General features: G+C 37.3%; 1 protein-coding gene across 1 annotated transcript in view; it reads right to left on the bottom strand.

Annotated features, from left to right (window-relative positions):
- LOC148943268 (isocitrate dehydrogenase [NADP] cytoplasmic-like) overlaps positions 1-13,339 on the bottom strand; it is a 69,218-nt gene that overhangs the window by 36,483 nt on the left and 19,396 nt on the right. The window contains exons 3-4 of the mRNA XM_089101071.1: positions 10,780-10,940; positions 8,158-8,309 (exon numbers count right to left, since the gene is read on the bottom strand). Coding sequence (XP_088957197.1) covers positions 8,158-8,309; positions 10,780-10,940 — 313 coding nt within the window. The remainder of the gene's footprint in view (positions 1-8,157; positions 8,310-10,779; positions 10,941-13,339) is intronic.

The raw sequence follows: 13,339 nt of genomic DNA, 5'->3' as shown, positions 1-13,339 counted from the left end.
GCATATGACAATGTGAACCACCAAATCCTTTTAAACAAACTTGCAAACCTTGGACTACCCCCTAAGCTAGTATCTTTCATAAAATCTTTCATAGAATTGCGAAGTTTCATTGTTTGTGTAGGGTCAGCCTCTTCACCCCAAAAGACAATAACCAAAGGCCTTCCTCAGGGAGCAGTCCTCAGCTGCCTCCTCTTTGCCCTATATCTCTGGGACATGAACATCCCCACACGAATCTACAATATGATGACGATCTGGTGCTATGGTCATCTGGCAACACCTTTGAGACTTCACAGTCTAAGCTGCAAAAGTCACTTTTCCAATTTGAAAAATTCTCTCAACATTCAGATTTACCCATTGCACCTACAAAGTCAAAAATAATCCAATTTCACCGAAAGCGAAATCATGTTAATGCAACACTAACTCTAAATGGAACACCTATTCCAGAAGATAATCATATTAATTACCTAGGTCTCATGCTCGACCAAAAACTTAATTTCCACCTCCACATTTCAAACACAATAAAAAAATGCTACTGAAAAACAAATATACTAAAAAGACTTCTTTCCACACCCTGGGATGTAAGGAGAAAATCTTACTCCAGTTTTATAAATCACATATAAGACCCCATATTGACTATTGGCTCATCGTCTATGGTGCATGTGCAAAGACCCAGATGCAAAAATTGAAACAATACAAAATGATATAATACGTCTCATATTTGGTCTTAGGAAACCCACAAGCACCAAGTTTCTGCTTATGGAGAGTGGATTATCAACAATAAGGGAGAGACGTAGCTTTCTCTTGACAAAACATATTACAAAAAATAAATCAAATAGCTCACACACCCTACCTAATTGGTTAAGAAATCCAGCTATGTATAGAGGCATTGCAGATGAGTATTTCAATATTCAGAAGAAGTTCCCTGTACCGGCAAAGTCTATTGCACTTATTTTCCCTCAATCTCCTCCATGGAATTGGTCATTCCCCATAATAAATACTGATTTCTCAAAGTGGAATAAAGATTTAACCCCCATTGCTTTTGTCCAGAAAAAAATTGCTGAACTTAATACAATTACTTATAAAAACCACTTCCAAATATTTGTTGATGGGTCAAAAATGAATGAGAGAGAAGCAAGTGGTGCTTTCCTTCCTCACCTGAAAATTGCAATGGGCAAGAGATTATATAATGTGTATCTATAATGTCTGCTGAGTTAAATGCCATAATCATGGCATTAGAACACCTTATATCAAGCCTTGAGTAGCTGGCCTCAGCTCCTAAGTATAAGTTGGACATTGACACTTATCATTGTCTCAGTATTATAGATAATCTTGCTTCAAGTGGCATAAGAACTTATTTTCAGTATATAGCCACTCTGGTATAAGTGGTAATCATCAGGTTGATGAAATAGCAAAAAATGCTATAAATATTGACCAGCCAAGTGGGAGACCAATCCCCATTAGGGATATTTACCGATGGAGACTATCAGATATTAATTTTTATAAGAATAATCCTATCCTTTCCCCCTTTCGCAATAAGTATTTTTCTAAAATTTATCATAGAATTCGTTCTGGAACAAATGGACTAAATTTTCTTGCATTATCGTATAAGTTTCCTAATTCAAGTGGTTCAGTTCCCCTGTCCCCTCTTTGCAGGCATTGTAATATGAATAATGAAACAAAGATAATATCTTAAACCACATTGGCCTGACATCACATAAAGAAAGAAAAACGAGAAAAAATGGGGTTTTTATAGGCCAAATGAAGATACTGAAAAAACAAAGCGAATATTTCGAGAGGACAAACGCCTCTCTTCTTCAGCGCGAAACGAAACGATGTATCAATAAAAGCTAAAAAATTAAAAGAATTAAAACCAACTACCTAACACAATAAAAGCGAGTTATTCGCCAATATCCACGATTTGCACAAAATCCAAAAAAAAAAACATGAACTGCCGTCGACGGATACTAGCGAACAACTGACAAAGAGAAGGAAACCAATTCATTCACTCGAAAAAACAAAACGAACCAGCAATTAAATAAGTTGGAGAACTATGTAATCTGATTTCGGATTTTAATTAATGCATTTCTTGCAGACACTCTTTGAAACCTAAGGGGTTGTTCACGTGTTTGATTATATGACTGAGAAAGTGGTTCAAGGTTTATTTCAGGGATTACTAAAGTATCAGCTTCTCTTTTGAGAAAACCGAAATATAACTCGTTTATTCTTAAATCATCGGAATCTCTGTTTAAAGCTAGACCTAAATGTTGGTATTTATAAATTTCAACAGCTTCTCTGTAGTGCGGGACAATACCTTTGTCATGCGAAATAAGACTAGCTTGATTAAACAAAATAGTATGGTCTGGTTTTTCAAAAATGTGCTCTGCAAGGGCAGAGTCAAAATTTTCTGTTGTTTTTCGCTTTTTAAGTGTATTATTAATTGAAATAGAGTGCTGAATTAATCGATCCGCTAATCACTGGTCAGTTCGTTCGACAGACCAAAGGCCACACGAATAATGGAGTCTATTGACATGTGCGTTTTTACCCATTGGGAAAGGGTCTTTTCCTTTATAAATTTGGGACCTGATAGTTTTTCTGGGTCTATAATAAGTGTAAATGTTATTTTTCCTTAGATTTTTTGAAATGTGGTCTGAAAATCCCTTTAACATATGGGAGACCAAGATAAACTGAATTTTCCCTTTGATTTGTGTTTTCTGTGGAACTATCTGATAATCTTTTAATGCGTTTTGCAATTACAGAATTTATTAAACAAATAAAATATCTCTAAGGTGGTTGAGCTCTAAATCCAAGAAACGTGTTGAACAAACTTTCAATGCTGTATCAACTAGAGAAGTAACAACTCCTCTTTTCACAGCAGGAGAATGATTAGAGGAATAACTTAAGTAACGGTCATTATATGTGGGTTTTCTATAGACACTAAACTCGAAGCCTGAATCATTTCGGTGCACCAGAACATCTAAGAATGGAAGACGTCTCTCTGTCTATGATTCCTGAGTAAATTTTAGTTTTGGATCCAAGGAGTTGATTAAGTGAAGAAAAGAACCCAAAGACTCGTCACCATGCTCCCATAAATAGAAAATGTCATCTTTAAAACCAACCCAAAATTCAGGTTTACAAGAACTTTGCAAAATAGCCCTTTCTTCAAGGTCTTCCATGAAAATATCAGCCTGTATTGGAGAAAGAGGGGCACCCATGGAGAGCCCATATTTCTGTCTATAAAAAATGCCTCTATAATGGAAGTAAAAAGTAGTTCTGTTACAAAAGGCTGTAAGCGAAAGAAGTGTCTGATTAGAAAAAGCAGAATTTTCTGATATAGATGGTTTAGAATTAAGTTTTTGCTCCAAAAACAGTTCGGCCTTTTGAGGATCACAATTGGTATACATTGAATCTGCATCAAAACTGCCAATTCTTGTGTTTGGTTTAACCGAAACTTGCTTTACCTTGGAAACAAAATCATCGGAATTTTTAATATAGGATTTTTGAGCCTGAATCAGTGGCCGAAATATCACTGATAAGAATTTCCCTATTTTTGATGTAGGAGAATTAAAAGAAGAAACAATGGGTCGAAGTGGATTACCGGGCTTATGAACTTTAGAAAGACCATAAAAGCGAGGGGACGTGCATCCGCCTGGGTAAAACCTTTTGTACAACTGATCTGTAATTTCACCTTTTCCTTTTAGATAAGAAAGCTCTTTTCGGACATCCCGTACATATTTTACTGTGGGATCGGTAGCTGATTGTTCATATGCGTTAGGATTATTTAACCTTTCTCTGACTTTTTTGTCGTAATCATCTGAATCTAATACAACAACAGTATTGCCTTTATCGGCTTTCGTAATAATTCTAGAATGATCTTTATGTAGTGCGTGGAAGACCAAGTGTTCATTTTTTCTAAAATTTTTTAAACTTCGATTATTAACAGAAGGCGAATCCGACAAAGTTTCAACAAATTGTGCTCTAACCTCAGCAATCTCTCCAATATCCGCATGAGAGTCATGAAAAGCCCCCTCTGTGTTCGCGATAATATCACTATAAGGTATTTTCGAAGGGGTTATCGAAAATTTCAATCCTTTCGACAGAACCTGATTTTGCTCTGTTGTAAGGGGCATTGAGCTGAAATTTATCACAGCAGGACCAGGGTACGCATTTGGGACAAAAGGTGGATTATTAGAGAGCTTTTTCAACTTTAAATGGTGTAATTTCTCAGAAAGTCTTCGTCTAGAAATCCTAAAATCATGCTGAAAAGAATTTTCAGCAATAGCCTTAATTTGATGAAAATCAGCATAAGAAAGCGTACATAATAAGAAAGCGTGCATAAGAAAGCGTTCATTTGGCCTATAAAAACCCCATTACTGCTCGTTTTTCTTTCTTTAAATAATGAAACAATTGACCATTGCCTATTTGAATGTAATATGCTGACGTCTGCACAACATACCTTGCTTTGTAAACTGTTAAAATGCTTCAAACACCACAAAATCTCACTATCAGCCAAGAGCCTAGCCAACTATACTTGCACAGAGAGCATAGAAATCGACATCTATCATCTTATATTTGAACTCCTAGAGTCAAAAGATCTACTGAAAGATATCTGAAAATTTCTAATAAATAAGAGACAATCAAGCCAGTGGCTCATTAGCCCACAGAGTGAAGCAAAAGTAAAAGGGCTAAATAGTGTTACCGAAAAGCCGGCCTGCTGTTAACTAGAAGAAGAAAAAGTAAAGATATGATACCTCACACCCACCCTGGTTTCAGGAAAACCCACTCCGCAGAAGATGATTTTATATTGTTAACAAATGCAATAAATAAATCATTCTCAAAAAATAATGTCCTAGTTGCAGCTTTCCTAGATTTTGAAGGGGCATATGACAATGTGAACCCCCAGATCTTTTTTAATATACTGGCAAACCTTGGACTACCCCCAAAGCTAGCATCTTTCATAAAATTTTTCATAGAATTGCGAAGTTTCATTGTTTGTGTAGGTTCAGCCTCTTCACCCCTAAAGACAATAACTAAAGGCCTTCCTTAAGGAGCAGTCCTCAGCTGCCTCCTCATTGCTCGATATATCTAGGGCATGACCCACCCCCACACGAATCTCCAATATTCTGATGATCTGGTGCTATGGTCAGCTGACAATACCTTGGATATAGCCCAGTAAAAGCTGCAAAAGTCACCTTTCTTACTTGAAAAATTCTCTCAACATTTAGATCTACCCATTGCACCTACTAAGTAAAAAACAATTCAATTCTACTGTAGACGAAATCATTTTAATTCAAGACTAACTCATGATGAAACAATTATTCCAGAAGATAATCATATTAAATAACTTGGTCTCACGCTCGACCAAAAGCTCAAATTCCACCTCCACATTTCAAACACAATAAAAAAATGCTATAGAAAAACCATTATACTAAAAAGACTTCTTTCCACACCCTGGGGCTGTAAAAATATTACCTTACTCCAGTTCTATAAATCACATATAAGGCCCCATATTGACTATGGGCTCATCGTCTATGGTGCAAGTGCAAAGACCCAGATGCAAAAAATTGAAACAATATAAAACGATATAATACGTCTCATATTTGGTTTTAGGAAACCCACAAGCACCAAGTTTCTGCTTATGGAGAGTGGATTAAAAACAATAAGGGAGAGACATAGCTTTCTCTTGACAAAACATCTTACAAAAATTGAAGCAAATAGCTCACACGCCCTACATAATTGGCTAAGAAATCCAGCCATGTAAAGAAGCATTGTAGAAGAGCATACCAATATTCAGAAGAAGTTCCCTCTACACGCACAGTCTATTGCACCTACTTTCCCCCATTCCCCACCATGGAATTTGCCAATCCCCATAATAAATACTGATTTCTCAAAGTGGACTAAAGATTTAACCCCCATCACTTTTGTCCAGAAAAAATTTGCTGAACTTAATACAATTACTTATAAAAACTATTTCCAAATCTTTGTTGATGGGGCCAAAATGAATGGGAAGGTAGCAAGTGGTGCCTTCCTTCCTCACCTGAAAATTGTAATGGGTGAGAGATTCTACAATAATGTATCTATAATGTCTGCAGAGTTAAATGCCATAATCATGGCATTAGAACACCTTATGGAAAATAAACCCTTGATTGCTAATTCAAATAATATTATAGTTTATTCTGACTCTTTATCAAGCCTTGAGTTGCTGTCTTCAGCTCCCCAGTATAAGCTGGATATTGACACTTATCATTGTCTTAGTATTATAGATAATCAAGTGGCATAAGAACTTATTTTCAGTATATTCCTAGCCACTCTGGTATAAGTGGTAATCATCAGGTTGATGAAATAGCAAAAAATGCTATAAATATTGACCAGCCAAGTGGGAGACCAATCCCCATTAGAGATATTTACCGATGGAGACTATCAGATACTATGTTTAATAAGAAAAATCCTACGCTTTCCCCCTTTCCCAATAAGTACTTTTCTAAAATTTATCATCGAATTCGTTCTGGAACAAATGGACTAAACTTTCTTGCATTCTCGTATCAGTTTCCTAATTCAAGTGGTTCAGTTACCCTGTCCCCTCTTTGCAGGTATTGTATTATGAATAATGAAACAATTGACCACTGCCTATTTGAATGCAATATGCTGACGTCTGCACAGCATACTTTGCCTAGTAAACTGTTAAAGTGCTTCAAACACCACAAAATATCACTTGCAGCCAAGAGCCTAGCCGACTATACCTGCACACAGAGCACAGAAATCGATATCTATCATCTTATATTTGAACTCCTTGAGTCAAAAGATCTATTGAAAGATATCTGAGAATATCTAATAGATAAGAGACAACCAAGCCAGTAGCTCTGTAGCCCACAGAGTGAAGCAAAAGGAAAAGGGCTAAATAGTATCAACTGAAAAACCCGCCTGCCGTGAAATAGAAGAAGAAGAAGAAGTAAAGAGCGATATGGCTTCCATGTATTGTTTTTTTCTGGCACTTTGTATAGAGGGGTTGGTCGTAGAAACATAGAAGGGGGGTCATTTGCTCGGAAATTGAAAGTTTAAGTGTCCCTTTTTGAGAGTCAAAAGTGATTGGAGGGAATCCAGTGCCCCTCTCGTCCATTTTTGTTTTCTAACCCTAATAGATAAATTCCATCATAGGTTATACATCCTTGAGCACAGAATAATTACCTTTGCATAATATAAATTAACTAGCAAAATAGCTTAAGGTTAAAGGTAAATGATACGGTATTAGATTTTGAAATCCCTACCGGCGGTGTTGATCTCCGTTTCAAGGCCCTTCAGCCAGGAAGTGCAATGGGATGCTGGGGGCCAGCCATCTTGTGCTTTCACACTTCCTTCTTATTTACTTTCACCAGACTTCTCCAAGTACCCATTTAGCTTGGTCGACTTTGGATGAGCTTACAGAGTCACGCCAATCACTCCGGTTCAAACCAAATAACCAGTGACACCAGGACTCGAACCCCACTCACGCCACTCACTCCCGTTCAAACCAAATAACCAGTGACACCAGGACTCGAACCCCACTCACGCCACTCACTCCCGTTCAAACCACATAACCAGTGACACCAGGACTCGAACCCCACTCACGCCACTCACTCCCGTTCAAACCAAATAACCAGTGACACCAGGACTCGAACCCCACTAATGCCACTCACTCCCGTTCAAACCAAATAACCAGTGACACCAGGACTCGAACCCCACTCACGCCACTCACTCCCGTTCAAACCAAATAACCAGTGACACCAGGACTCGAACCCCACTCACGCCACTCACTCCCGTTCAAACCAAATAACCAGTGACACCAGGACTCGAACCCCACTCACGCCACTCACTCCCGTTCAAACCAAATAATCAGTGACACCAGGACTCGAACCCCACTCACGCCACTCACTCCCGTTCAAACCAAATAACCAGTGACACCAGGACTCGAACCCCACTCACGCCAGTCACTCCCGTTCAAACCAAATAACCAGTGACACCAGGACTCGAACCCCACTCACGCCACTCACTCCCGTTCAAACCAAATAACCAGTGACACCAGGACTCGAACCCCTATCCTCACGGGCAATGGGTCTCAAGTCTAGTGCGTTAACTACTCGGCTAGGACTTAAACACTTTAATAAATACAAGCCAGCAAATTACCTAATAGAAGAATCTGTGTTGTACATTCCCATAGCTATGCCAGGACCTTCAAATTCGTTGACAATATGAGATATAGTTTCGCTCCCATCAGCAGCTCGCCATTTTATTTCTAAGGTTCCAGCACCTGGCACAAGGAAATCAGTGGCTCTGTACTGAAATCAAATTGAATGTAAGTTCCTCTGGTGGACTCACAGTTAGATTTATTAATTATACACTCCAAGACATTAAATCCACTGTATTGTCCTGTTTTTTTCTAACAAGTTTAATCTGGGAAACAAATTTCCTTCTTATATGCCTGTGATCTTTTTATGATAATAAAGGAAAACCCTTCAGCTGTTGGCCCTGTTTTTTTTCGAACAAGTTTAATCTGGGAAACAAATTCCCTTCTTATATGCCTGTGATCTTTTTATGATAATAAAGGAAACCCCTTCAGCTGTTGGCCCTGTTTTTTTCTAACAAGTTTAATCTGGGAAACAAATTTTCTTCTTATATGCCTGTGATCTTTTTATGATAATAAAGGAAAAACCCTTCAGCTGTTTTTTAGCTGGAGCCTAGCAAAGAATGAATCATATTACGAATGATGGCTTTGCTCCAAAAAAGAGAAAAAATGCATATTTTATAAAAAAAAATATATTATTTTCGAGATTCAAAGTACTTTCGAATCTTGAAAAACTCGAACTCTTAATGGCTGAGCTTAAAAAAGAATATGCAGGTTTCATAAGAAATTGCATCTTATTTTTGTGGCCTAAAGTACGTTCGAATCGTAAATAGACAACTAAAATGTTTAAATATAATTATATTTTGTAACAAACAACGAAAAAAACGTCAGAGTTTCAGTTAGAAAAGAACATTTCATAACTTCGAAGAAATGTTCTGTGGAAATACTTATCATTCTCAGCTTGGTAACAGCTCAATGTCATTACCTTTCATTATATATCCGATAAGGAATCTAGATTAGCAAAAGCAAACCTTGAGAAAGAAGTTGGAATATTTGCAAGGGTCATATAAAACAAAAGATAATTTTATCCTGTGACAGCACAAAAAATGAGAATATCAAAACTTAATCTCACTGGAATGGTCAAAATTTTTCAGGTGGAACGCGGGGAGGGGGGGGGGGCTAAGTTTGACAACAAAAATCCAAAGAGCGTAAGCTTTTCCCAGGATATAGAGACAATTGGATTTTTTTCGTATTTTCCGAGAGGAGAAGAGAAGCATCAGCCCCCTCTTTAAGCACCCTTGCATATTGATAACCAGCATTTGATTCAGAGAAGTTGCATTCGAACACATGGACCAAATTGATCAGATCTTGTTATTTGGATCAAATGACAACGCTGGTGTGAATACAGTTATAATAAGTTTTGAGACCCTTTAGCAAGGTCCTCTAATACAACCCAAAAAACGGAAACAACAAACCTTATCTGGTTACAACATGAGGCTGGCTGAAGCCTCAAAACTGTATTTTTAGGGCCAAATTTTCAGCATTTTTGAAGATACCCTTCCCTTTAATATAGAAGAGGAGGTAATTTACATCTGAACCCCTCCTCTAGTTCTAAATGAGTAAATTTGAAGCAAGTGCGCAATATGGATTTCGAGGGAACTATAACTCAAAATTACCCCTGAATGAATATCCTCATTTACAAGTGAAGACAAAAATAGTAAAGTTGAGGGCAAATGCAACCTGAGATACATAACTTAACATGTGACGGTTTTATTATGTAACAGTCGGAGATTATCTTAATACGATCAGTATTTCCGATTATATTTAAAACAGGCCACGCCCTTAGGAAGAATCGTAGAATTTTTTTCTTCAAGGAGGAAGAAGAGGGCCCCCAACTAGAAAAAGAAGGAAATTCAAATTATTCCACTAAAACTCCAATTATTTTCGAAAATCGTTAAGAATTACACATTCATATATCACATCGGAGTTTTTTAGTTAAATATGTTGCTGAAGCATTAATGTTTATATCACATTTTATTTAAGGATGGTTGTCCTCAGCAATCCATGTTTCAGCGCCTAAAAGGGTCCAATATACGACAGAAAGCAAAGGCTGTTTATAAAATCAATAAGTGAAAAATAGTACAAATAGCGAAAAACAGCAAGCGTTTTGAAACCTGACGATGCTTCTTCCGAAGGCATCAATTGAAAAAAGTCTGAAGACTCACTAGACTTGTTTGCCCTTCCTCCCATATTTTTCAAAATACATTTTATTTGGAATTTCTTCATGGCAAAGAATCGGAAGAAAAATCCCCCTTCCCCCCCCCCCCCTTGGGTTTTGAAAAATACATTCCCCCATTTTCGTGAAGTGGCATCCCTGCATACTTTGATTATCCTAATCAACCTTTTCCTCATAAATCTACAATAGTAATCGTGTTTAAGTTACAATTTTCCAATATTTTCAAAAATAATATACATTTTACGAAGTTATCGATTCACAAAAAAAAAATTGTTGGCTGTTGTTTATAAATTTTGAAAACATGAGTGCAATTTTAAATTTGGCGCTAAAAACCAGAAACTCTTTTTTCCACCGGCCTGGATTTACTTTCTATCCTACTGACGCAAACTAAGCTGGTTTGGCTAGTCGGTATGCAAATAACATCCTTCAATTGGCTCAAACTCCTTACCTGATCAGCATGGGCATGACGGCCAATAATAATAGGTTTAGTCCAGCCAGGAACTAGTCGAGGAATGTTGTTGCATATAATTGGCTCTCTAAATACTGTCCCCCCGAGAATGTTTCTTATGGTTCCATTAGGTGATTTCCACATTTTCTTCAATTTAAATTCTAAAACCAAAATATGGTTCAAAAGTAGCAGTTTTAGTGAACAAAACAAAATATATTAGATACAGATGGCACAAGTATACATACAGCCTGATACCCCCATCGCCCATGTCGAGTTGAACCATGTTTACCTTCAAGCTGAAAATTTCTGATTGACTAATCCCAGTAAAGATTTAATGCATCGTTTTTGTTTTTTTTTATTGGAAAAGACAGTAGCTTAAAAAAGCAAGTTTCTTATCAATAAGATGAACCCATAAGAATACACAAAGACAAGCATGCATAGGTAACCGTCCCTTTGGTGGTGTTAAATTCATTTATACAAATGTCAGTAAAAACTGCAGAAAAGGAACTGTAACTACCCAAACTAACCCAACGTGTAAGGTCCTCGCTCCTTGGATCTACTCTTATTACCTAAGTCACTCTAACAGGACAAGTTTCGACACGACCATCCTGAAGTATTACACAAGAATCTGAAAAAAAAATAATGGAGTATAATCTGTTGAGTAATGTTTCAACAAAAAAAAATGCGATCTGGCCTCTAGTCAACTATTTATCGATTTAGGACACATCAAAAGATTTCCCTGATGACAAGAATGCTGGCTTTTTTTCCTTTAGACCTAAAATAAAAGAAAATTAATTGAATCCAACGTTTACCCTGCCTGTGTTATCAAAACCCTTCAGCCCTCAGGGTTAACAAAGGTCCTATCCTTGTATAGTATGCCAGATATATACATTAAAGTGATTAGTGTTATGTACGAGAATAACATTGCTACGGTAAAGGTAGGAAATATGGTTAGTAGCTGGTTTTGTATTAAATCAGCAGTTAAGCAGGGCTGGGTTCTATCCCCATTTAAATGGACTATTTTGATGAACTTTGTCTTAGGAGCACACCAAAGTCAAGACTGAGGGACAGCAAGATTCAAGAGATAATCTAAGTCTTTTAAATCAGTGATGCGTTATTTAGAACCACATCTCATCCACATAATTGATCTGACCCTCCAAACCAGTGTATTACCTAATGCACCTAAAAGACAAAGTCACCGCCCTTTACAGGGGTGGTTTTAATTCAAATAATAAAAATTACAGGCTAATATTAATACTTCCCCAGTTTTCAAAAATATTTGAAAGTTATACATAAAAAGCTTTACCTTATGAAAATAGTCATGCCAAGTGAAACCCACTTCAGCTTTAGGAAAGGACACTCAACGTCGGTGGCCCTGCAGTCCTTTTAGGATGATGTTAGTAAATGCTTTGAACGTGGTGGAACTCCCTTGAACATTTTTATTGATTTTAGAAAGTATGTAATAAGACTGTGAAATTATACTTAATGTCTAGTCTATTGGAGTTCAAAGCAACCATCTGTAGTGGTTTGATGTTTGTCTAAGAGGTAGACCAATTCAAACTGGATTAAATATTCTTTTCCATCTCCTTTTCAATTTAAGTGTGGAGTACCTCAGGGGCCCGTTTTGGGACCACTTCTGTACCTTGTGTATTTTTTTTTAATGCATTTTTACTGAACTGAGTGTTTGATCACGACTTTTACTGATAACACTGCTTTAACTGCGTTTAGCAAGTCTATGGCTGGTTTGTGGTTGAAAAAGCTTGAATAGATCAAAAGTGTGTTTAAATCTAGAATGTATTTTAAAGCTTGAGCATTTTGTCAGTGAATATAAAGAAAGGTTTTTCTATGATTTTAGAAGATTTGACAAGCCTGTGAGTTTGAGGAGTTCAAGGAGATGTTTTTTAATAGCCTGCCTTTGGTCTCCAATTGCCTTCAAATGACTCACTGAACTGATACACTATTAAAATTACCCTTCCTCCATGGCTATCTACCTCAGTTTTGCCCTAGGATAGATGATAGAGCATCTATTAAAGAGTGAAATGACATCATTTTTACACAGTTCTGAAAAAGGGTCATACCAGCTTTGCCTCTCACTGAGACTATCTGTCTTTGCTTTACTCTAATTAGCCATGGCTCTCAAGTTTTTTGTCATTTCCACCAAGTTGATTTAAATTCAAATTCAATGGACTGAAGTGCCTGAATTGTTATTTTGGCTTCCAGCTTGATCGTAATTTATCTTGGAAGACCCATAGCGATCTTATAGCAGCTAAAGCTGCTAGAGGTCTAAACATTTTTGTTGTCCCGTGAGTTACAAACTTTCTCCTAACAATGGGTTAAATTGCATGGTGAAGCAGAACACTCTCATGGGATGGATCCTCTATAGGAGGACAACTGCAACAGGGCTTAAGATCACGGACATGCCTCTATGGACAACAGCAACAGCTATGGATATGGACAACAGCCTCTGCAAAGAGCTGCCTCGATATTGTTGGGGTACCGACAAGACTGGGGACCATGCGATCAACTCTATTCCCACTTGAGGAGTGGCGTCCCTCAAAGA

The sequence above is a fragment of the Artemia sp. Qi Xiang Cuo genome, chromosome 15 (assembly GCF_049724085.1).
Source record: "Artemia sp. Qi Xiang Cuo chromosome 15, ASM4972408v1, whole genome shotgun sequence".
Taxonomy (NCBI): Eukaryota; Metazoa; Arthropoda; class Branchiopoda; order Anostraca; family Artemiidae; genus Artemia; species Artemia sp. Qi Xiang Cuo.
This window is presented reverse-complemented; position numbering and strand designations above follow the sequence as displayed.